Source organism: Mastigoproctus giganteus, chromosome 9 (genome assembly GCF_048544385.1).
Source record: "Mastigoproctus giganteus isolate SK-2022 chromosome 9, ASM4854438v1, whole genome shotgun sequence".
NCBI lineage: Eukaryota > Metazoa > Arthropoda > Arachnida > Uropygi > Thelyphonidae > Mastigoproctus > Mastigoproctus giganteus.
Window position 1 is genome coordinate 80714606 of NC_143583.1, and position 26424 is coordinate 80741029.

The following is a 26424-nucleotide window of genomic DNA, read 5'->3' on the forward strand; positions in this document are numbered from 1 at the left end:
CCCAGTGGAACAGGTACTCTGTCTGGCCCCTTCCCAAGCACCAACAATCGACGCTCCCAAGCCAACATAGGCCCATCGCTTGTGCCTTTGTATTGCTAAAAATTCTGGAGAAAGCACTGCTACCATCTGTCACCCATCAAATTCTCTTGTGACAGTCCTCAGCAAATACACTATGGGATATCAGGAAGGTCAACTATAACTAACCTTGCGACAACACTCTGCACATCTTAGAAGCCTCTGAACAAAGACAGGAATTGTCAGTTATATATCTTGACATCCATTCAGCATTTGATGCCATCTATATACCTAATCTCCTACGTCTCTTAGAAAACTACTTCAATTTTCACGGCAATGTTCTCTGATTCCTAGAATCTCTCCTATTGAAGAGGACCCTTGTTCTAAAGATCGGAACAAAGCCCTTCACCCATCACATAACTGCCGGTGTGCCTCAAGGGGGGGGTCCTGTCTGGCATTCTCTTCTCAGCAATCATGGTGCCATTTGTGACCAACAAGTGCAATTGGATCACATATGCTGACGATGTCAAGCTCCTTACTAGGATATTGCCATCCAATTCAGCAGCCAAAACCACTCAGCAAATCACTAGCAAACTGCAGGACATGGCTGACTACCTCAATACCTTCAACCTCCAAATCAACCCCCTAAAATCGGCACAAATAATTTATTCACTAAAGGGCAGCCCAACAACATTGGAGCCTGTGCTTAACAGCTCCTCAGTTCCAAGTGTTCAAACGCACAAAGATCTGGGGGTTGTTTTTGACTCCAAACTATCTTTCAACGATCACGTAAACCTCATACAGTCGAGGCTGAATTCACTACGCTGGGTCACCAAACAACAGCTGCTCCACACCACCAGACCCACAACTGGTAAAAAGATACATTGTATCAATCCTTTACCCAACAATACTGTATGCTTCAGAGATATGGGCCTCAGCTGCCGAATCCAACATTAAAAGAATATTCTCTGCCGAATTCTGGCTTCTAAAATGGGCCAACAGCAAACTCCACCTTCCCCCAGCTCTCAGATCAACACAGTTAGCAGAAGCCCTTCAACTACGCAGGCTCCGATCCTACATCAGAGAAAGAAGGCTGCTGTTCACCATCAAGATGGCCACCGGTAAAATTACAGAGCCGAATTTCTGGGATCACTGCTCTTGGTGCGTTCCTCCCCTTTATCTCCGGTCTTCAGCATAGCTGTGAGCAAACCACAACCGGCTAGTACTAACTGACAGATTCCTGCCAAAGCAAATGCTGCCCTCACGGCAAGCCATCAACGGGGACCTCCAAGAAGTGGTCAATAATAAAAAATACAGGAAGGGAAATCCTCGTCAAACTGAAAATGTAAAACTGTGCTTTGTTGCCTTCCAATAATCTGATGTAACTTATGTTTTTCTCATGTATATCTCTTTTGTAAATATGTTTTGTAAACCCCTGGCACCACCATGCCGTGACGGGGCTAATTGTATGTCTATCATGCTGCAATTAAAGATTCTATTCTATTCTATTATTTCGCTCCTATTTCACTTTTTCTGATACATTTTTTTTTCTCAGGGACAGTGCAAAATTTTGCATTTTCAGAGTTTAAGAATATGGACTTTTTACATATGGTGTATTCAGAATATCATAGGGTACTGCTGTCACCTTCTTCTAGCAGCAACAGCATAATTTTGACAAGTTTATGGAGTTCATCTTAACAGATAATTTATTTAATAAAATCATCAAGGTCATTACAAAAGGTATGATTTGGCTTAATATCTAATGAATAACTTTACAGAGAGGTAATATAGTACGGTATATGTGTCTGATGAATGCTGGCACCTGGACTGTAGTTCAGCTCTTGTTCAGCTCTGGACTCTAGTTCAGCTCTGCCATGTTTTGTTGTGGTGATAGAGGACATACCTGTAGGTGTAAAAACAAAGTAAACATGAAGGAAACCATTTCAGGTTAAATTACGAATTCAAATTGAAGGAAATTGTTTCATTAAAGTCCTCACATTAAAGCAATACATTAAATGTCTTCTTCTGTCAGATCTAGTTCAAGTTGTGTACCCATCTGGACAAGGTCCATTAATATATGTCTCATCCTCCACTTCCTCAGTAAGATGAGAAATATTAATGAAATGGAGCATAAAGTGTTTCCATGCACCATTCATGTTTGTATTTGTTACTTCATGCCAGGAAGCATCAACATTCTTTATATCCTTGTAAATATTATAATTTTTACAAAACTGTTTTTGTGTTACTCCATTATCGCCTTCTGTTGCCATTACTGCCTGTCTGAATGCTTGTTGTTGTTGTTGTTGATGGGGTTTAAGAGCAATGGCTACTTAGGCCATATTGCACTTTTGAATGTTTGTCTCAGATAATATTTCTTGAAAGACACAATCTCTTGATCCACTGGTTGAAGTATTGAGGTGGTGTTTGGAGGCAAGCAAATTACCTGGATATGAGGATGAAAATCATCCAGATCTTGTGGATGCACAGGGGCATTATCAAGAAAAACAAGGATTTTAAAAATTTCAATATTTTTTAACCCTGGGAATAAAATAATAATTAAACAAAGCAAGTGTAATCCAGGCTTTGGTGTTAGCTTTCCAAATAACAGGTTTTCGAAAATTCAAACAAGAGCCTTTGGATTTTTGAAATAGAACATTAATAGGAGTTTAAGTTTGAAATATTCTGAAGTATTTCCACCAAATAGGAGAGTGAATTGATTTTTTGTAAGCCTTAAACCAGGCATATCAGGCATTTTCTTCCAAAATAAACAAGTTTTATTGCATTAAAAATATGTTGGGGTAGATAACCTTTTTCCTTGATAATCTTCACAAGCATTGCAGATAATTCTTTTCCAGCCATAGTATCCGCCTTGCCACTCACTTTGATGTTACACAGATATGAACGAATCCTGAATTTATGAAACCATCTATGGCTTGCAGTAAATGTTTCGTCGCAAACATTTTTGCCTTGTGGCCTTCAAGTCTTCAAATAAACTCTTTAGTCTTCTCTTCAATTAGTATTAGACTAATAGGCATTCAACATTGATTAGAATCAAAGTAAAATGCCTATTCAATGTCGATTCAAAATGAATGGAAAAGCCAAAAGCTTTTCCATTTCATCCATGACTTTTTTCCCACTTCTTGCTAATGACTGTTGATTGCATCGGCACAGCACTTTTTACATTTTCTAAGATTCGTTCTTTGTCCTTTGGAATCACCAGTTGATCAATTCATACATATGCACAATAACTGTCATTTTCTTGTTACCTTCACATTTCTTTATTTCTACTTTTTTCCATCATAATTGTACAAAATTTCTTACTAGCAACTTCTGCATTCTTACTCTTGTATTTATCAGACATGATATGGGTTCATATTGTTCAAATAAAAAATAATTGCAAACAATTATGATTATGTATATATGTATTTACATAAAATGTGATATGTACTAACTAAACAAAGTGATGGCCACATTTATATCTCTGAAAGTTTGCAAGTAGAAAGAACCAGGTAGGGGAGCACCTGTATATATAAGTAATACTATCAAGCTCTTTCTTTGCAGCCAGTCACAAGATAAGCAAGTAGATACACCCAATTACAGAAACCACATATACAGAAAAATCTCATAAAATACCACACATGCATATATAAGCAATTAATACTGTTACAAACCTTCAAGTGTGTGAACTAATTTACCAGTAGAAATATCAAAAACTTTGATGATGCCATCAATAGCACCACTGGCAAGGTATTTTCCATCTGGACTCTGAAATATGAATTATAAATACAGAATTTAATTAAATTAAAAATTTAATGATTCATGATTTTTTAAAAATTACAATACAGATTTACTTAATCTAAATATAATTCTTAACTAAATGTGAAAGAGTAGGAAAAGGCTGTTCAAGCATGGGCAATGCATCTCCATTTCTACTACCCAGGTAGTATTTTTTTTTTATGTAAACCCCAAACAAGAGAGGTATTAGAACCTATAGTACTTAGTACCATGCTTGGGTTGGAGGTTGAGAATACAAAAGAAGATATTTGTTGACATTGGACTTGAACTTCTGTAGACTGTAATATTCAGGAAACATGTATGAAGGAAGGTTGTTCTAGAAAACGGCAGCTGAATGAATAAAACAGGAAGATGAAAAGTTGGTTCTGTGAGTTTGAAGTTGGACAGTAAATGGACGTTGGCTGGTGTCAGCACACGTTTGGACTGTTTTGAAAGAGAGAGCGGGAATTATAGAAGCAAATTCAGAAGAAGAGTGCCCATGTAAATATCTGTAGAAGAGGCATGCAGCAGAAACAGTACGTCTATGAGACAGCAAGTGGAGAGACTCTGTTAGAGATGAATCATTAATTAACCTTACTGCCCTCTTCTGAACGGAATCAAGAAGCCTGAGAGAAGTTTTGGGGGGCCCACCCCAGATGTGGGAACAATATTCCATGGTAGGGAAGATTTGCGATTTGTAAAGAGTGACAGCTGTTTGGAAGAAAAGTAACACCGAATGCAAAAGAGAAAACCAAGTTTTTTAGATGCAGAGGAAGCAATATTTGTAATGTGCTTGTGCCAGGAGAGAGAGAGATTAGAAGTCAGGATAATCCCAAAAAGAGATATCATTTTGCCTAGAAATCGGAGTGTCACAAAAGATAAGCATAGGAGCAGAAGAATCCTTTTTGTGGGATATAAGAAAAGACAGAGTTTTAGAAGGATTGAAATCAAATAAGTTGTCTTTGCCCCATTGGAGAATTACCTGGAGATTGGCATTTAAGGAATTGGTAGCAGATTTTCGAGAAGTTGAAGCTGATTGAACAGGACACGGTTTCTCAAAATGGAAAGTGGAATGCAATGTGCTATCATCGGAAAAACTATGGATAGGATTTCCAGTCAATGGAAGAAGGTCATTAATATACAAGAAGAAAAGAGTGGGGGAAAGAAATGAACCTTCGGGGACACCGGCATTATTGGAGAAGTTAGAAGACAGAGCCATCTATCATCATCCTCATTGAACAATCAGAGAGAAATCTCTGATTGTTCAGAGTTTTCTCAAGAGGATAAACAATTACAAAAAACAGTTGGCAAACCATAATATGGAAGCTTGTTTAGAAGACCTTTATGGCAAACACGATTGAAAGCCTTTGAGATGTCAAGAGCAACTGCTTGTGTTTCACCAAACTTTTCCATTGAATTTGTCCATAAATGGGTAACATAAGCCAGAATATCACCAGTGGATCGACACTGGCGGATTCCATACTGGCGATCATTGATCATACGGAAGGTTTCTAAGTAGTTTAAGAGTTGGCAGTTAATTTATTCCTCCATTACTTTAGAAAGAGTAGAAGTAATTGCAATGGGATGGATTTTTCACTCTTAAGGAACTGTCCAGATATGAGCAAATTTCCAAGCAGAAGGAAAAACACCTTGGAAATAAGAAAGTGAAAAAAGGCGGCAGAGAACAGGAGCACAGGTTTTGAGAACAAGTGGAGAAATACCATCGGGACCTGGAGCTTTCTTAGCATCAAGAGTCGTCAAAATATTTCTGATATCCTTTTGACGGAAGACAACAGTAGGCATTGAATGGAGCATGTTGGGGATGGTGGGAGGGGTTTTACCAAGATCATTAATACATGAGTTGAAAGGAAAATAGGATGCCAGCAGGTCAGCTTTATCCTTTGCTGAAGTGATAACAGAACCATCTGGTTTGGACAGAGGTGGAAGCAGAGATGGGCAAAAGTTGCAGCCAATAGCTTTGGAAGAGACCAGAATGCTCGGCTACCATTAGGGCAAGAAGCAAGTTTTCTACTCTTAGCCTGTTCAAACTCTAGTTTGGACTGATTAATAACTGTTTTACAATTGTTGCAAGCTTTGGTGTAGGCAGAAAATGAAACTGAAGAATTAGAAACAAGCCAATTACGATATGCAACATTCTTCTCTTGAACAGCCTTAGCACATTTATTGGAAAATCAAGGTTTAGATAAAGGACGAGATTTTTAAGTGGAGTGTGGAATAAAGGATTCCATTCCTGCAAGAATAATTTCACTGACACGATCTGAGCAAACGGTGACATCAGAAGTTTTGAAACGGTAATCCGACCAAGGAAAACAAGAAAAGAAATCTCGCAGGTCATCCCACTTTGCATTCTTGTGCCAAACAATACGAGGTTGGGAATAGCCATGGGATAAAGGCTCCATTGGAGAAGAGAAAATCACCAAGTTGTGATCTGAGGAGCCTAACGGACACCTCACACTTCGACAAGCTGGGTTGGTGTGACTATAAAACGGAAGCCAGCGGGAGTTGTGAACATTAAAATCACCAAGGAAAATTACCTCACTGTTAGGAAAGTTGGACTGTAAAAAGTCAAGTTGCAAAGAGAGGAAGTCAAAGAGCTCCAAGTGATTAGTGGAGTTGGGAGAACGGTAGAGGCAACAGATGAATTTGACACAATGAGGTAGAGAGATTTTAAGCCAGAGAAGATCGAAAAGAGGAGATTCCAAATTACCAAGTCTCTGACAGGGAATATCGGAACGGACATATGCACAAGTATCACCTTTGCAGCGAAAGGAATCATAAAGCGAATAATTTGGGCAACAGAGATGGGCAGTAGTTGAATCAACCGATAACTGAGATTCTGTCAGAAAAAGTACGTGGGGTTTGGCAGACTGCAAGTGGAAATAGACATAATTCAGATTAGAAATGAGACCATGTATATTTGTGAAATGGATTAGGAAACGTCTGGATGGTTTTGATCTTTTCGCAGATAAGTTTACTCTTTAAGTTTGACAATTCATGGTGTATTCAATAGTAAGAAAAAGTGGGTGGGACATGCTGTATAAAGTAATGAAATTTTTGGATATGGCATACACATGGTAAGAATATACCCATATACTTGATATAACGTGGCCTCGACAATGCCCCCCCCCCACATACACACTACTCGGACTGCCTCCAGTCACTGTCTGGCAGAGTAGAGGTATCAAGATTATACGTTAGCTGATCCACAAGCCTCCAAGAGAGTTACCAATAGGTTCGGTCCGGTGTACTAACTAGTGGCTGGCCTGCGAATACCATTTTAGAGCTGTACCTTCGAAATGTAAGGAAGACTGGATCTCGCCACGATGTTCATCATAACCTCAAAAGTCATCAATCATACTGCATGATGGAAGAGATGGGGAAGGGTTGACTGGAACTTAGCTCTGGAGACTAAACATTGGTTCCACCACTTCACGCCTCCAATAAGCAAAGTGGTGTTATTGCACTGGTTGATGAGAGTCATCTACCACCTATTACTGCCTGGTAACACAGAGGGTCGGCATTCCTTCATGTGGTGTGGATGCCACACCTCGACTCCTGCTTACGTTGGTTCACATCTGGGTGGTCACCCACTGTGTGGTTGTGCATGGAGGTTATACCCAAGATTACTAACAGTCCCACCATCATGAAGGTGCAAGCAGAGGATGTGGCTGTCACAGACCGTCCGGACTTCGCCGAAATTGGGTGGTTGTTGTTATTTGATTTTTAGGAGCATTAGCAACTAAGACCATATTGCTCTGGGGATATGCAGTGGTCATTCCCTGACCTTTCCGCATCCTCTGTATTTGGTGGTCATGGTCTCAAACCCTGGTCTAATCAAGAAGCATGTGTTATGCACTGCTGCTCCTGGCTACCTGCCTACGGAGGCACCACCCCAAAATTGGGTCCACTTGACTCGAGTGTCACCTGAATATTAGTTCCATCATCGTTTCAGACTCCCAGGTAGCAAGTACAGCTTGTCTGGCATATACGAGGGAATGTCTGTGACAACCTCAAGGACCGCATGCATCGTTTTATTATATCTAATATTGTGAATACCTACCTTCACAACGAGTTGTCTAAGTATTGCACTACTTCAAATAAGTAAAGCTTCTTTGGTAGAGAAGACTACTGTTACTCATTCTCAGATGGGCACCACCACCCAGACGGCACTGTTTCAAAGCTGGTTGGCTTCATCATTGGTGGTAAGCAGATACCCTGTTGCAATAGTGACAACCCAGTTATGAAATATAACTCCACAATATGAGAGCTGCTTGATGGTGTGCATGGTTTAAAAGTAAAAATACATAAATAAAATGACTCAAATACATACTAGAAAAGGAAATAAATTTATACAAAAAACAATTTTAAAAGCATTATTTTTTTATTACAATACATCAAGAAATAAACTATTCCAACATTTTTTAAACGCCACAGTAAATGAGTGTTGGAATAGTATATTTCCTGATGGATATCATGAATAAAACATCTCATTTATAAAGGCATGATTTCTTCATATTAATAAGCTAATATGTTAATTAAATATATTAAGTTAATTCATTTTTAACATTTAATATTATTATTCATATATCGATATAAATAGATTGTGGGTCCATATGATGGCATATTTCACTGAACATTTCATTTTATACACTGAAAAGGCAGAATTCATGGGATACCTGGTTCCTGGGCAATGTGATGCTGTCATCCCTCTCACTAGTGGACAAATCCACCGCTTGGCAGGTATATAGGTACACAGCATTCATGTAGACAGTAATTCAGTGTCAGTATGGATAAACATTGTGAGTTAACAGACTTTGAAAGAGGAATGATAGTGGGTGCCCGACGCATGGGTCACTCTACTGGAGAGGTGGTACAGAAATTGCACTATCTCCATTTGACAGTATCAAGAGTGTGTTGGAAATACACCATTTCCAGAATAACATCTCATCGTGGACAGCGCTGTGGGTGGAGAAAGGTGGTGGATGAACGTGGCCATCAACATTTGTGTTGCATTGTTTCAGCCAACCGGAGAGCAACAGTAGCACGCACAAATCATCACCGACTTCAATGAGGGAGGTGCCAGAAACGTCTCTACCAAGACCATCAGGCGATCATTAGCCACAATAGGTTATGGGAGCCGTCGACCCACCAGAGTCCCATTGCTAACACTACAACGCAGGACTATGCCTCAATTGGGCGAAAGAACATCGGCACTGGACCTCGGATGATTGGAGACGGGTCTCGTTTCCAGTTTATTTCGAGTGGATGGGAGGGTGCATATCTGGCGGAAACTGCGTGAAGCTATGCACCCATTATGTCAACAAGGAACTATTCAGCCAGGTGGACAGTCAGAAATGGTCTGGGGTGTGTTCAACTGTCACGTTTAGACACTACACTGAAAGGTCCAGGTTACTTGTCCATCCTTGCAAATCATCTGCATCCCTTCCCTTCCTGGTCATCCTGCACCCACAGGACAATGCGCCTCCCTACAGAGCTGTGGCGACTAGAACATGGTTCGAAAAGCATTCTGCAGATTTTACCACCATGGAATGGCCTCCCCATTCACCAGACATGAACCCAGCAGAGCATCTTTGGGATGTTATGGAAAGGTCCGTTCGAGCTTTGGATCCTCCACCCAGGAATGCGACGGAATTATGGACAGCAGTGAAGCAAGCATGGATGGAAATACTTGTGGAACACTTTCGTGAACTAGTGGACTCAATGCCTCGCCGTGTGACTGCCCTTATCCAGGCAACAAGTGGGCCTACCATTATTTCTGTCCACTCAGTGTAATTCAATATATACTAGTGTTAAAAAATATATAATTTATACAGGGTGTAATTTCAGTTAAAAGGCACTGGGGTTTATCTTGCTTATGTTTAGATTTAGGCTATTTGTCATCTTGACCTTTATATATCATATTTGATATGAAATTTTTGAACTTCATGTTAAAATTGGACTAAGTATTATGTTTAGATTTTACAATTTCTACATTACAATTTTGCCTAATCAAATGCATTTTTCTCAGTGGAAAGTTGTTCCCCATTTTCAGTTTAGCCTAAAAGCAACATCGGTGTACTTCTGAAATGAACATAACCCATTTCATTGGGGGTGGGGGAATACAAAAATAAAATAATAATAAAAACAATGGTTGTAGTATGTGGCGACAACACAAACTGCCAAAATGTACGTATACTAAAGAGCAAATATAACATACAACCAATGTGTTTTTCTTGTTTTTCGTTTCAAATAAAATTGGTTTACATTCATTTCAGATGTACACTATAATTACATTTTTAGACACAACTGAAGAGAGGAAACAAGTTTCCTGCTGAGAAAACAGCAGTTGTAGTCAAAAATATTAATGTAATAGCTGTAAATCTAAAATTGGTAATACTTTGTCCAATATTAACCAAATTCAAAAATTCAGCCTAAATGTGACAAAAACTGTCCAGATCAAAAACAGCCTAAACCTAAAAATATGTAGTGAATCCATTAAAACTTTATAGTAATTAGTAATGTGTCAGTTTTCAATTCTCATGGAAACAGTTTGAGGTAGACAGGATGTTTCATACACACTAAAAGCTAATTTCACACATAACATGTGAAGTGAAAAACTCAGAATAACTAATGGGGGGGACTATTTCCTATTGAAAAGGGGAATACTTACAAAGGCAATACTTAGTGTAAACTTTCCAGTAGTATCTAATGATGACTCTAACTTTCCACTTTCTAAACCATACAAATTTACCGCACCTGAATGACTGCCTGAAGCTACATACTTAGAATCAGGTGAGAAAGTAACAGTCCATGCATTCACTGGAAAAATAACAAAGTGTAAATGAATTATGTGGTGTAATGCCAAGTAGTATATCAAATATGATTTCAAACAATATTACTATACAAGCCCGATTAAAAAGTTCAAAGTAAGTTTGAAAACTAGCTTTCTAAAAAACATTAGGATATGCATACAATACCCTAATGTTTTTTAGAAAACATTAGGATATGCATACTTAACCATTATACAATAAGTCCCCGACAGATATGTTCCGGGACTTCTTACGTAAGTTGAGTTTTACGTAACTCGGGAACGACTAATAAAAGATTGCTACTATATATCCTTGATATGCCAAAATTACAAAAACCACATAATATCCAGAAGAAGGAAGAGAAATAGTTATATATTTTTCGATTAATTAGTAAATTATATATTTTTTTTATATAATACAGAAATTTTTCAGTATATAAATTTCAGTATAGAAATTTTTTTATATAATACAGAAATTTTTCAGTATATAAATTTCAGTATAGAAATTTTTTTATATAATACAGAAATTTTTATATACATAATATAGAATTTTTTTATATATTAGTTATATATATATATATATACAGGTAACCCTCATATAACATTAGCATTAGCAGAGACATTTGATGCAAGAAAGCAAGCTTATGCAGCATCAGCCAAAAAAAAAAAAAAAAAACCACTTCCACTTCACCCCTCTGTTCGTTCAAAATACCTGTCCAGCTGAGCCTTAAACTTATTTAGGCTATCAACCTCCACCACAAGGGATGGAAGTCTGTTCCACCAACCAACCACCCGCTGGCTAAAGGCAAATTTCCGCACGTCTATCCTACATCTGTCTTTCCTCAATTTGAATTTATGCCCTCTCAGGTGATTTTTCTAAGCTAGAGGAAGAATCCCATCAGCATTGAGCATGCTTAAACCATTCAAGGCTTTATACACCTCTATCAGATCACCTCGCTGGTGCCTAGTCTCCAGACACTGTAATTTGCAAAACTTAAGCCTTTCTTCGTAAGAGCACCCCTTTGTTCCATTCACTAATCTTGTTGCCCTTCTCTGTACTTGTTCCAGCAGCTCTACATCCTTCTTGAAATGAGGCCTCCAGACCTGTATACAGTACTCGAGGTGTGTCCTGACCATTGCCTTATACAATGGAATAATCACCTCCTTATCCCTGCTGGAAAAATTCCTGTATACCATTGACAATACTCCATGAGCTACTCTTGCAGCCCGTCTGCACTGCTCAGAGAACTTCATATCTGCCTGCACAACCACCCCCAGGTCCCTTTCATTCTCTACCACTGTCAGTGTAGTACCACAGAGTTGATACGTTGCTCTGGGGTTGCTGTTTCCCATGTGTAGTACTTTACATTTGTCAATGTTAAACTTCATTTGCCACCTCTCAGCCCAACTGCTCAACCTTTCCAGATCCTGTTGCAGCAGCATAGTGTCAGTAGTGTCCTTCACAACCCTGCCTACCTTTGTATCGTCTGCAAACTTCGACATTAAGCTTGATATACCCTCATCAATATCATTTATAAATACAGAAAACAATAATGGACCCAACACTGAGCCCTGAGGGACTCCACTAATAACATTAGTCAACGATGAGCAGTGTCCATTGATTACCACTCTCTGTCTTCTCCCCCTCAACCACCCCTTTATCCATAGCAGCAATTTGCCTCCAATGTCACACTGCTCCAATTTGTGTAGCAGTCTTCCAAGTGCAACAGTATCAAAAGCCTTTCTAAGATCCAAGTATATAATATAAAAGTTATTCCCTGCATCCAGTTCTTTTGTGACTGCATCATAGTATCCAATCAAGTTGGTCAGGCAAGACTTCCCCTTAACAAAACCATGCTGTGTCTGAGCTATAACTGAAGTCTTGTCTAAATGATCCTGCAGTGCTTCTTTAACCAGTGCCTCCATTAATTTTCCTGGAACAGAAGTTAAGCTCACAGGTTTATAATTACTTGTGTCAGCCTTTGATCCTCCTTTGTGAATTGGGGTCACATTTGCACATTTCCAGTCTATGGGTACCTCCCCTGAGTCCAAGGAAGCTCTCATAATTATGGCTAAGGGTTTGCTTACTTCCTTTGCTGCCTCCTTTAATATAACTGGATAGATCCCATCCACCCCGGGTGCCTTTCTTGTGTTTATCTTCAACAGTTTCTCCTCCACTTTACTCCCAGTTATTTCAAGATTCTGTAGCTTACTGCTAGAGTTGAATACACCTCTGGCATTCCCCTTGCTGAATAACTCCTCATGTGTGAATGTCGATGCAAAATATTCATTTAGTTTGTTAGCTACCTGAGCAGGATCATCAACACTTGACCCATCAATATCAAGTGGACCAATCTGATTCATCCCCTTCCTTCTAGAGTTTACATAAGTAAAGAACTCTTTGCTGTTTTTCTTTGCATCCCTTGCCAAGGATTTCTCGTCCACTCAGAACTAACCTCCTTTGTAACTTGGTTGCATATCAACTTGTATCTATCATAGGCTTCTGTGTCATGTGTTAATTTGTAAGTATCCCATGCATTTTTCTTCTCTGCCATATGCCTCATTAGTTCATCTGACATCCATTTTGGCCTAAACCTTGAACAATATTTCTTAGTTGGTATGTAAAGCCTAGTAGCTTCCAAGATAAGTTCTTTGAATGCTTCCCATTTTGAATTTGCTGTTGGTAACATCATCAGTTGGTCCCACAGTATAGAATTTAAATACTGTCTCAGTCCATCGTAGTCGCCTTTACGGAAGCAATAACCCTTCCCTTTACCCCTAATGGTAGTTACCTCTTTGAGTAAATCCCACTTCAGCACACTGTGATCACTGCCACCTAGTGGTTCATTTATCTGCAGATTCTTAATGCATGAAGAATCACTGCTGATAATCAAATCAAGAGTATTACTCCCTCTAGTTGCCTCCCGAACGTGCTGATGTAGAAAACAATCATCCAATAAATCCACAAAAGCCCTGCTAGTGCGTGAGTAACCAGCCCCCAAATTCCAGTCAATATCTGGGAAATTAAAATCTCCCACTATAAGACTCTCTGATTTACTGGCCCACTCTATTTCCCTGTACAGTTCCTTATTATACTCATCAGAGTCATTAGGCCTATAGCACACTCCTACTCTCAATTTTGATCTCCCAATGCTTATGTCACACCAAACTGACTCAACACTGCACTGTCCAGCGATGTCGACTGGCTTCACTTCCTTGGTTTTTATGTGTTTCTTAACTAATAGCATAACCCCTCCCCCTTCCTATCCTGTCTATCCTTTCTGTAGACGTTGTACTCCCCAAATTGCAGTTCTGCATCCCTTATATCTGTGTGACACCACGTCTCTGATATCCCAACAATATCTGCCTTTGATGTTTTGAGCAATACCTCAAATTCATCAAATTTATTTACTAAACTCCTAGCATTGGTGTACACACAAGTATACCTGCACCTGTTTCTATTCTTAGCTACCCTAACGCAACCCATGTGTTTACTTGTACCGCAATGGCTCCCAGCAGTCTCTGAAATACCATGCATCTTGTTTTTCAGGCTTCTGCTCATTCTAATAGAAGCAGTGCAAGAATCTCTTTCACCTCTGCCAGTGGCTACTGTCAATCTATTGGTCTTTGTTATTCATGGTTATTAGGTTCCTGGTTATTAGGTTCCTGTAAAATGTTGTGTTGTGCAAAACCATGTTATACAGGACTAAGAAAAAGTACAAAAATGGAGGGGGAGGGGGGGTTACGTTCCAAAAGCTAACAAAAATACCCTATTTCGTTAACAAAATGTTAACAAAACTAACAAAAACTAACACCATTCTAGATTGATTTCGTGCATCTTCTGCTCTCTTTAAAAAATCAGTAATCTGGGTTTGTTTGCTTAAACTTGATAAATCTGTGAATTTCATCCTATGGAATTAAGCATTTTTCAAGCTCCCTTTTAAAATTTGGGCTCCTTTCATTTAAGTATCTGCATTCAAAAAATAAGATTCTAATTGCTCGGATAACTTTATGCCATTCCCAATGCTTTTTAGTGTAAAATTTGGAAGGTTAGAATTTTCATCTGCGATATCATCATCTGAATTGATTTGATTTTACCTCCGATGCCATTTGCACCAAATCCGCTACGCCGGCTTCTTTTTATAACAGTAATTCTTGAACATCTTCAGTAATCATATATTTTTTTAGGAGCACTGACAACTAAGTCCATGTTACTCTGTGTATATTGTCTATAAATTGCTTGTGTCCTGAGGTCGATTTTCTGTTTTGCTGAACGAAAAACCCAGGTTTTCGGGAAAAAAGAACCATGCTACCCTCGCCTGACCAACTCAGCCACGTTGTGAAAAAGACCCATAAAAATTCCTCCCTTTATCAACGGGATTCGAACTCTGGTCTTTTCCAGCAGGTGTAGGGAGGAGGGCAATTCTTTGAACTGTGCTACCCATGAGGGCTTCAGTAGTCATATCACCAAACCTTCCCCTCCTACTGACGTAGCAAGTTCTACTATAGCATTCCGTTTTCTGCACGTTCAATCATATTTCCTAAATGAACTCACTCTAGCCATACATTTTTCCAAACGCATTTACTGTTGACAGTTTTACTTCTTTCAGCAATAAAGCTATGATTCTGATAGTCCACAATTGAGAAATGTTTCCATGCCTCCATTACTTTTATTTAGGCCTACACCTCTATTAGGTTTAGGCCTAAATAGTTATCAAATGAACTAACGAGACTCATGACATTAGTTTCACGAAGAAAAATGCATGGGATGCATATAAATTATCAGGTGACACAGAAGCCTATGGCAGATATAAGCTAGTCTGTAATCAAGTCACAAAGGAGGTTAGGCAGGCGAAGGCAGATTACGAGAAATCTTTGGCAAAGGATGCTAAGAAAAACAGCAAGGATATCTTTACTTATATAAACTCTAAAAGGAAGGGGCTGAATCTGATTGGTCCACTTGATATCGATGGTTCGACTGTTGATGATCCTGCTCAGATAGCAAACAAACTGAATGAGTATTTTGTTCCACTATGTGGATAGATGAACATACATTGTTAAAATAATAGATGTATTCTACATATATGCTAATGCAACTTGTAAAAAGCTTTAGGAGTTGTAAAACTAAAAAGGATTCAAAGCCAACAAAAATATGCATCAATTTGACAAAATTACTTACTTAATTAGTTTTTTTTTTTTAAATAAATCATCTTACATGCACCATTAAGAAAGAGGAGGTCATTAAAGAAACTTCAATATGGCCTGCAGTGGTTTACTTGTCCTGACCTTTTGGTTCATAGTGTTTAACATGTCTTTAAATTGCATGCATCTATGTGAGTCTGTGTATTTTGTAAGAAGAAAATACCTAAATTTTGGGAGAAAATCCTTACAAAACTTATTTGAGAGGCTACCCTGGCCAGTAAAAGTTTCTCCTGTGCAGATGGAAATTAAATTCTGGCTTTTTCTACACACATAGCAGACCAGCAGTTATAACCATGTGCTAGTTGCAAGTGCCATGTGTATAAGAAAAAAAATGAAAAAAAAAAAAAAAATGGTTGAAAAGATGACAAAATTAGTGCGAACTAATTTGTCATCTCTTCAGCCTTAGTGTTAGTTCAGTAGTCATCACCCTTTTGCACAAATGGTGCCACAACCTGAAATGGAAACATGAAAAAAAAAATTAAAACTACCAAATTAAAAAGATTTAATAATGGAGGCACGTAATTTATAAATATAAATTACAAAGCCTAGTGCCATTGTGCCGATGGTCAAAAGAGTTAAGATCTCCCACCAAAAGAACATGTAAACAAACAAAACTACCAACTATCCCAATTTTCCATTAACCATGACCAAATATTGTCACAGATATCCAAGCTTCTCTAAGTACTACAACATAGGTGAAGATTATATTGTATTACACTATAAACCAGGAATCTATGAGGGGATCTCATTGAAATTTTTACAGCATTATTATGATACAATAAGCTAATGCTGGAGTATATTTTCTCTTTCTAAGATAGTCAAACAAAGAAATATAGATTTAAGAGTTCAGAAAAGATAACCATAGACGGGACATAAGAAAATTTTCTTTCAGTCAAAGGGTTATCAGCAACAATAACATGAGCTATCACTAGTCTTGTGGAGTCAGAAAGCTTACACAGATTTATAAAGGAATTAGATCAGTGTTTTTGCCTGTTTTTGGGGAAATTTTTTTTTTTTTTTTTTTTATGAAAACCCTAAACACGAGAGGTATTAGAACCCATTCTACTTAGTACCGTGCTTGGGTTGGAAGTTGACGACATTAGACTTGAACTTCTGTAAACTGCAATTTTCAGGAAATACGTATGAAGGAAGGTTGTTCCAGAAAACGGCAGTTGAATGAATAAACGAGGAAGATGAAAAGTTGGTTCTGTGAGTTTGAAATTGGAGAGTAAATGGATGTTGGCTGGTGGCAGCACATGTTCGGACTGTTTTGAAAGAGGGAGCGGGAATTATAGAAGCCAATTCAGAAGAACAGTGGCAATGGAAATATCTGTAGAAAAGGCAAGCACCAGAAACAGTGCATCTATGAGACAGCGAGTGAAGAGACTCTGTTAAAGATGAGTTCATTAATTAACCTACCTGCCCTCTTCTGAATGGAATCTAGAAGCCTGAGAGAGGTTCTTGGGGCACCGCCCCAGATGTGGGAACAATATTCCATGGTAGGGCGGATCTGCGATTTGTACAGAGTGAACAGCTGTTTGGAAGAAAAGTAACGCCGAGAGCGAATGAGAAAACCAAGTTTTTTAGATGCAGAGGAAGCAATATTTGTAATGTGCTTGTGCCAAGAGAGATTAGAAGTCAGGGTAATCTCCAAAAGAGATATATCAACTTGCCTAGAAATCTGATTGTCACCAAAGATAAGCATAGGAGCAGAAGAATCCTTTTTGCGAGATATAAGACAAGACTGAATTTTAGAAGAGTTAAATCAACTAAGTTGTATTTGCCCCACAGGAGAATTACCTGAAGATCGGCATTTAAGGAATTGGTAGCAGATTTTCGAGAAGTTGAAGCTGATTGAACAGGGCAAGGTTTCTCAAAATGGAAAGTGGCATGCAATGTGCTATCATTGGCAAAACTATGGAGAGGATTTCCAGTCAATGGAATAAGGTCATTAATATACAAAAGGAAAAGTGGGGTAAAGAACTGAACCTTGGGGGACACCAGCATTAGTGGAGAAGTTAGAAGACAGAGAGCCATCTACCATCCCCCTCTGTGAGTGATCAGAGAGAAAACTGGATACCCAATTACACAAAACAGTTGGCAAACCATAAGATGGAAGCTTGTTTAGAAGATCTTTATGCCAGACATGATCGAAAGCCTTTGAGATGTCAAGAGCAACTGCTTGTGTTTCGCCGAACTTTTCCATTGAATTTGTCCATAAATGGGTAACATAAGCCAGAATATCACCAGTGGATCGACACTGGCGGAATCCATACTGGCGATCGTTGATCAGACGGAAGGTTTCTAGGTAGTTTAAGAGTTGGCGGTTAATTGATTTCTCCACTACTTTAGAAAGAATAGAAGTACCATACTTCCCCATGTATAAAGACGCACCTTAATTTTGGGGCCCGAAATTTGAAAAAAAAAATGTATTACATAAAGTTATTGAACTCAAGTTTTATTCATCATAAAATTCATACAACTCATCACGGGCGCCTCCGTAGCCAGGTGGGAAGGAGCAGTAGTGCGTATCACATGCTTCTTGATTAGACCGGGGTTCGAGCCCATCACCACCAAATACAGAAGATACGTAAAGATCAGGGAATGACCACCATATCCCGGAGCAATATGGCCTTAGTTGCTAATGCTCCTAAAAACCAAAACAACAAAAAACAACAACTCATCAAAACTCCCATCCATTAGCTTGTCCTCATCTGTGTCTGATGACGAATCACTGTCTTCATATATTGCCTCATCCTGAGTTCCATCTATGGCATTTGAAATGCCACATTTCTTAAATGACTTGACAACAATCTCAAACTTGATATTATCCCATGATCTTTTCACCCAGGTACAAACTTCTATAGTTGGATTCTTCACTCTTCCTGTTTCAAATTGTCCCCAGAAGACTTCATCCATTGGTTCCATTTGTCTCTCATGGCAGCTTTGAAGGGTTTGTTAATGGTGACATCAAGTGGTTGGAGCTGGGATGTCAAGCCTCCAGGTATGATGGGAAGTTTTGTTTTTTGCTCTGCAACAATCTTCTTTGTGTTTTTTGTTATGTGTGCCCTGAACTGATCAAGCACCAATAGGGCAGGTTTGCGTAAGAGCCCACCTGGTCTCCTGTTCCAAACTTTCTCAAACCAGATCTTCATCCCATCCTGATCCATCCAACCCTTGTCATGAACATGGACAATCACTCCTCGAGGAATGTCTTTTGGCATTGTTTTACGTTTGAAAATTGACATAGGAGGCAGCTTGGTTCCGTCGGCACAACAAGCTAGAACAACTGTATAATGGCTCTTTTCATGTCCACTTGTCTTCACAGTTACAGTTTTCACCCCCTTCTTATCAACAGTTCTGTTACTTGGGACATCAAATTGAAGGGGGACTTTGTCCATATTTGCAATGTGTCCCAACTCAAACTGATGTGTCTTCCGACGTTGAATGACAAAACAATGAAATTCAAGGACCTTATGCTCATAGCTTTCAGGCATCTTTTGAGCAAACCTGGTGCGTGTACGCATGCTTAGTCCATTCCGTTTCATGAATCTGAAGAACCAATTGTGTCCTCCTTTAAAATCAGTAACTTCTTTTTCATCAGCAATTCTTCTTGCCTCATGCTGAACCTTCTTTGTGGACACAGGAATTCTAATTGCCCTTTGCTCTTCAATTTCCTCTCTAAATCAGGCCAATTTGCTGACTTGCCTCTCATGGCATTCTTCTGCCGTGGAGTTTTCAGTAGGGTTTCTTCTTCCCGTAGCCAGTCTCGGATAGTTTTCTCAATTGGAGGAGGACCAAACTTACGTTCAGCAGCATGATTTCCATTCACTTTTGCAAACTGGATCACTTTTAACTTGAATTCAGCACTGTACAAAAATCTTTTCTGAGCCATTTCTGGGCAGAACGTGGCAAAACGTAACCTAATATACCGGTAACAAGTGCGAAACAATGAGCGCAAAGACAACAAGCGTGAAAAAGTGGGAAATGCAAGTAAAAAAAAAAATTCTACAACCACTATATAAGACGCGCCCAGTTTTTAGACCCCAAATTTTTCGAAAAAAGGTGAGTCTTATACATGGGGAAATATGGTAATTGCATTGGGATGATAATTGGATGGGAGGGATTTGTCATCTGTTTTAGAAACTGGCTGAATATGAGCAAATTTCCAAGCAGAAGGAAAAACAACTTTGGAATAAGAAAGTGAAAAAATGCAGCAAAGAAAAGGAGTAAATTCAAAAGCACAGGTTTTGAGAACAAGTGGAGAAAACCATCAGGACCTAGAGCTTTCTTAGCATCAAGATTCACTGATGCCTTTCAAAATCTAGTTTGGACTGATTAATAACTGCTTTACAATTGTTGCGAGCTTTGGTGTAGGCAGAAAATGAAACTGAAGAATTGGAAACATGCCAATTACAATATGCAACGTTCTTCTCTTGAACAGCCTTAGCATATTTATTGGAAAACCAATGTTTAGATAAAGGACGAGATCTTAAAGTGAAGTGCGGGATAAAGGATTCTATTCCTACAAGAATAATTTCACTGACACGATCTGAACAAATAATGACATCAGAAGTTTTGAAACAGTAATCCTACCAAGGAAAAGAAGAAAAGAAATCTTGCAGGTCATCCCATTTTGCATCCTTGAAATGATAAACAATACGAGGTTGGGAATAGCCATGAGATAAAGGCTTCATTGGAGAAGAGAATCACCAAGTGATCTGAGGTGCCTAAAGGACCACGCACTTGAACAGTATACTCAGAAGAGTTGTTTGTGAGAAAAAGATCAAGTGTGTTGGCTGCATGGTTAGGATTGTCTGGTATTCTTGTAGGTAAATGAACAATCTGTGCAAGGTCATTAATAATTGCAAAAGCCTCAGCATCTTGACCAGCTGGGTTATGACTAGAAAACAGAAGCCAGCTGGAGTTGTGAACATTAAAATCACCAAGGAAAATTTCCTCACTGTTAGGAAAGTTGGACTGGTAAAAGTCAAGTTGCAAAGAGAGGAAGTCGAAGAACCCCAAGTGATTAATGGAGTTGGGAGAACGGTAGAGGCAACAGATGAATTTGACACAATGAGGTAGAGAAATTTTAAGCCAGAGAAGATCAAAAAGAGGAGATTCCAAATTACCAGGTCTCTGACAGGGAATATCGGAAAGGAACATATGCACAAGTACCACCTCTGAGGCGAAAGGAATCATACAGCGAATAATTTAGGCAACTGAGATGAGCAGCAGTTGAATAAACTGATAACTGAGATTCTGGCAGAAAAAGTTCATGGGGTTTGGCAGACTGCAAGTGGAAATAGACATCATTCAGATTAGAAATGAGACCATGTATATATGTGAAATGAACAAGGAAGTGTTTGGGAGGTTCAGATGTTTTTGCAGATAAGCTTACTCTATTAGTTTGACAATTCATGGCATATTCAATAGTAACAAAAAGTTTGGGGTCATGCTGTATGAAGTAATGAAATTTTGGATATGGCATACACATGGTAAGAATATACCCAGATCCTTGACATAACGTGGCCTCGACAATGCCCCCCACAAACACACTACTCAGACTCCCTCCAGTCACTGTCTGGCAGAGTAGAGGTAGCAAGATTATATTACACTAGCTGATCCGGAAGCCTCCTAAAGAGTTACCAATAGGTTCGGTCCAGTGTACTAACTAGCGGCTGGCCTGCGAACACCATTTTAGAGCTGTACCCTCGAAATGTAAGGAAGATTGGATCTCACCATGATGTCCATCATAACCTCAAAAGTCATCAGTCATACTGCATCATGGAAGAGATGGGGAAGGGTTAACCGGAATTTAGCTCTGGAGACTAAACATGAGTTCCACCACTTCAAGCCTCCAATAAGTAAATTGGTGGTATTGCACTGGTTGATGAGAGTCATCTACCACCTAGTAGAATGAAACACTTTAGAATAAATAAAAATGGTGGAAAACCAAATCTGTATAAAACTTTATATATAGTTTATTCACCTTCAGTAAAAAAAAAAAAAAAGTCTCACTCTCACTCACATAAAAGAAACAGACTCTACACTTTCATCATTGATTAGAATCACAATTTTGGTTATAAGAATCAATTTTGAATGCCTCTGTGATATTTTTCTAAAGGTCTGGAGGTCACAACCATAAAACAATAAAAACATTTTGCAGTTTCAGTTTATTTGGTTTTTCTGTTAATTCAAATCTGTCAGCGCAATAAACAGGTATGAACTCTATTTTATTGCATTTGCGATAATACCGATGGCTGGAATTCTGTGTTTTCACATTATTATGGTGAAATGAGTTTCCGCTTCACTCAGATCTGCTATTCGTTTCTATATCTAAACTTCATCTCATTTGTGTGTGTCGTGTTAGTTCCAATTTGTGTGTACTATGTACTTTGTTATTGATTGACACTTATTTTTTTACATATTTCAAATTTTACTAACCGAAAAAAAAATTGTCAATGAACAGAAAGAGGTGAATTTGAGTGTAAAAGATAAGTTTTATATCTATAAAAGAATTATAGAAATGTACGATAAATTAAACTTAGGCAATATGTCTCAAAGGGAAGCAGCAGTAAAATTAGGAGTGCCTCAGTCATCTTTATCAAAATTATTAAAATCATGTCACACATGAAACGTTAATGTGATTAGTGAAACCAGAAAGAGGAAGTGTGAAGGGAAATGCCAAACAGTAGAAGCTCTGTTCGTTCAAACATGACAGCTCATTCAATGCACCAATCAGTTGTTGCATTCTTCTTCATAAAGCTAATGATTTTGCCAAAAAACTACATGAAGAGTTTAAGGCAATGAATGGAGGCCTGACAAGATGGCAGGAGAACCATGATACTGTTTACAAAAGACTTCATGGAGAAAAACAGGATTCCAATGGTTCTGCAGCTGAAACCTGATTGAAAACCTCTTGGCAAACTGTGTTAAGCACTTATAATCCTGAAGACATTTTGGCAAAGGTAAAGAAAGGCTGCACAAGAAGCACACAAAAGTTCAATGAAATTTACCGGTAAAAGTACTTTGACATAACGACATTTGTATTGTTGCTCGCTCATTAAACATACAGTGTGTGTTATCCATCAGGAGTAGAAATTGAATGCCATGGGAGATTGAAACCCTCCTGAAGTGGAGGGGGTAACCTGACATTTTTTCTTTAGAATCACTGGTGGACTAGTGGATAAACTGTTTATTAAGAAAAAAAAAACCACAGCAAACTTCGAAAAAGTTTACCAGTGAAACTACGTTACGAACATTTTTTACAATGCCAGAACTTCCAATATGACTCTGTTCGTGATTCAATTAGTTAATTCAATTAGTGATTCTAAAGAAAAAAGGTCAGGTTACCCTCCCCTCCACTTCAGGAGGGTTTCAAGCTCCAAGATTCAACTTCTACTCCAGACAGATAGCACCCACCGTCTGTTAACCGAGCAAGCAACAATACAAATGCCGTTATGGCAAAGTACTTTTACTGGTAAATTTCATTGAACTTTTCCATGCTTCTCGTGCAGGCTTTCTTTACCTTAGCTGACATTTTTAATACAGATGAAACAGGGTTGTACTACAGGGCTACCCCAAACCACTGCATGATTTTTAAAAATTCCTCTGCATCTGCAAGAAAGAAGATAAAGGACAGGATTACAGTTCTTTTAACATGCAACATGACAGGAACAATCAAGATGAAGCCATTAGTTATTGGAATGAGTAAATAGCCTAGATGTTTTAAAGGAGTAAAACAGTTGCCTGTTGAATATGCCAATAACACCAATGCTTGGATGACTTTTTATTTGAAGATTATCTTCGTAAATGGGATTTGCAATTGGATAAGAAAAACAAAAAATTTGCATTGGTTTCAGACAACTGCCCAGCTCATCCAAATTGACTTTCAAAGACATTGAATTAGTTTTTCTACCTTCGAACACCACATCACTGATTCAACCTCTTGGCCAAGGAATAATAAAAACCTTTAAGACATTTTATAGATCGGATATGAGGCAAAGAATCATCCAGTCTACAGTTTGGGAACATCATCCAATATTGCAAAATCGATAACTGTTATAGATGCACTTCATATGACAATGAGTGCATGGAATGATGTTTCCAAAATCTGCATTAGCAACTGTTTCAAAAAATGTGGATTAATTATTCATGATGGTCAACTAAGTCATGTTGAAAAGCCTGAAGACATGGGCAAATAGGAGTTTAATGACTAGGTGGACACAGTTGGTGATCTACAAGCCACTACAGCTTTAACAGATGAAGAAATTGCCCAGTCTGTTACTGATAATCCAGTTACAAGACAGCAAACTCATGAAGCTATAGCCGTTGTGAGTAAAGCATTGGAAGAAACTGGTGCCAGTGATCGTGAATATAGACTGTTATACAATATTAAAATCTATAAATAGACTTTGTAGTGATCATTTAAAGCAATCTAAAATAAGTGACATTTTAAATTATAATCATATTAACAAAGTTTTATGTTTAATGTCACTTTGCTATGTACGTAAGTATAAATTTATTTTTATTTTGCTAATATATGAATAATATTCTTCAAATTTTCATTTATCATTTAATTGGTAATAAACCCTTGTTAATAAAATGTAAATTTGTGCTTTATATCTTTATTTTTATAGCCTCTGGATAATATTTGTTGATTTTTGCTTATTAGAATTGCCATTTATTAGAATCAAAATTCAATTTGCAAACATGATCACTATAACTGGCACTTACTATAATTACAACAGGAAAATTTGCTTTTAGTATAGATATATCAAGTATATTTTCATTTTATTTTAAAGTGGATCAAAATATAGATAAATGCCAATATTGGTAAAACACCAGGAGCTCACATGTGGTGAGTATGGGCTTGGAACACCCAGTGTCCTGAGCTGGATATCATCATTATTCTCTTCCTTGGTGATTCTCTTCTATTTCTGACTCTCTCTCCCTCCCTCCCTCCCTCCCTCCCTCCCTCCCCTCTTGCTCTCCCTCAGGGTAACTCAGAAATTTTTTTTTGGCTGGTGCAGCAAAAGCCTCAGGCTTCCTTGCACCACATGGCTAATGATAATAATAATAACATTTTGTGAAACACTTGGGTAAAGCTTAAGGAACACTGGATTAGATAAATAGTTGAAGGTAGTGGATAATATATGGAAGGAGACTGTTTTTATAACAGATGCTACATCAGCTTTGCTCGTTTGCATCATTCTATCACTTGCATACTTAAAAAAACTTCTCTCACTCCATACTTATAAATGGAGTCACTACAGCTTCATTTTTTACTTTTAATTCAGTATGTACTATGATTATACGATTCAATTTTTGATTCTTGCTGATATTTTTAATACATATACACAGATATAAACCTACCTGGTCCTGCATCAATACTTTTTAATTGCTGTCCTGTTTGTAAATCCCAAAAGTGAATATGGCTATCCAGAGAACTAGAAGCAGCCACTAGATAAACAAAAAATATGACAAAAATATTAATACATTTATAAATAAATTAATATATATATATATAAGAGCATTAACAGATTTTTTTTATGAAAACCACAAACGAGGGGTATTAGAACCTATAGTACTTAGTACCGTGCTTTGGTTGGAGGTTGAGAAAACGAAAGAAAACATTTGTTGGCATTAGACTTGAACTTCTGTAGAATGATATTTTCAGGAAATACGTATGAAGGAAGGTTGTTCCAGAAAACGGAAGTTGAATGAATAAAAGAGGAAGATGAAAAGTTGGTTCTGTGAGGTTGAAGTTGGACAATAAATGGATGTTCGCTGGTGGTGGCACGTGTTCGGACTGTTTTGAAAGAGAGCGGGCATTAAAGAAGCCAATTCAGAAGAACAGTGCCCATGGAAGTATCTGTATAAAAGGCATGCAACAGAAACAGTAAGTCTATGAGACAGAGTGGAGAGACTGTTAGAGATGAGTCATTAATTAAACTAACTGCCCTCTTCTGAATGGAATCTAAAAGCCTGAGAGAGGTTTTGAGAGCACTGCCCCAGATGTGGGAACAAGATTCCATGGTAGGAAGATTTGCAATTTGTACAGAGTGAACAGCTGTTTGGAAGAAAAGTAATGCCGAGAGTGAAAGAGAAAACCAAGTTTTTTAGATGCAGAGGAAGTGGAAGCAATATTTGTAATGTGCTTGTGCCAAGAGAGAGAGATTAGAAGTCAGGGTAATCCCCAGAAGAGATATATCATCTCGCCTAGAAATCGGAGTGTCACCAAAGATAAGTATAGGAGCAGAAGGATCCTTTTTGCGAGATAAGACAGGACTGAGTTTCAGAAGGATTGAAATCAACTAAGTTGTCTTTGCCCCACTAGAGAATTACCTGGAAGATCGCCATTTAAGGAATTGGTAGGGGATATTCGAGAAGATGAAACTGATTGAGCAGGGCAAAGTTTATCAAACTGGAAAATGGAATGCAATGTGCTATCATCGGCAAAACTATGGATAGGACTGCCAGTCAATGGAAGAAGGTCATTAATATACAAGAGGAAAAGAGTGGGAAAAAGAACTGAACCTTGGGGGGCCACCAGCATTAGTGGAGAAGTCAGAGAGCCATCTACCATCACCCTCAGTGAG

The 26424-nt window shown here is 38.3% G+C and overlaps 1 protein-coding gene across 1 annotated transcript in view; it reads right to left on the reverse strand.

Annotated features, from left to right (window-relative positions):
• LOC150080484 (uncharacterized) overlaps window positions 1-26424 on the reverse strand; it is a 155961-nt gene that overhangs the window by 43664 nt on the left and 85873 nt on the right. The window contains exons 5-7 of the mRNA XM_090381941.1: window positions 25199-25285; window positions 10481-10629; window positions 3687-3780 (exon numbers count right to left, since the gene is read on the reverse strand). Of these exons, the coding sequence (XP_090238067.1) occupies window positions 3687-3780; window positions 10481-10629; window positions 25199-25285 (330 nt within the window). The remainder of the gene's footprint in view (window positions 1-3686; window positions 3781-10480; window positions 10630-25198; window positions 25286-26424) is intronic.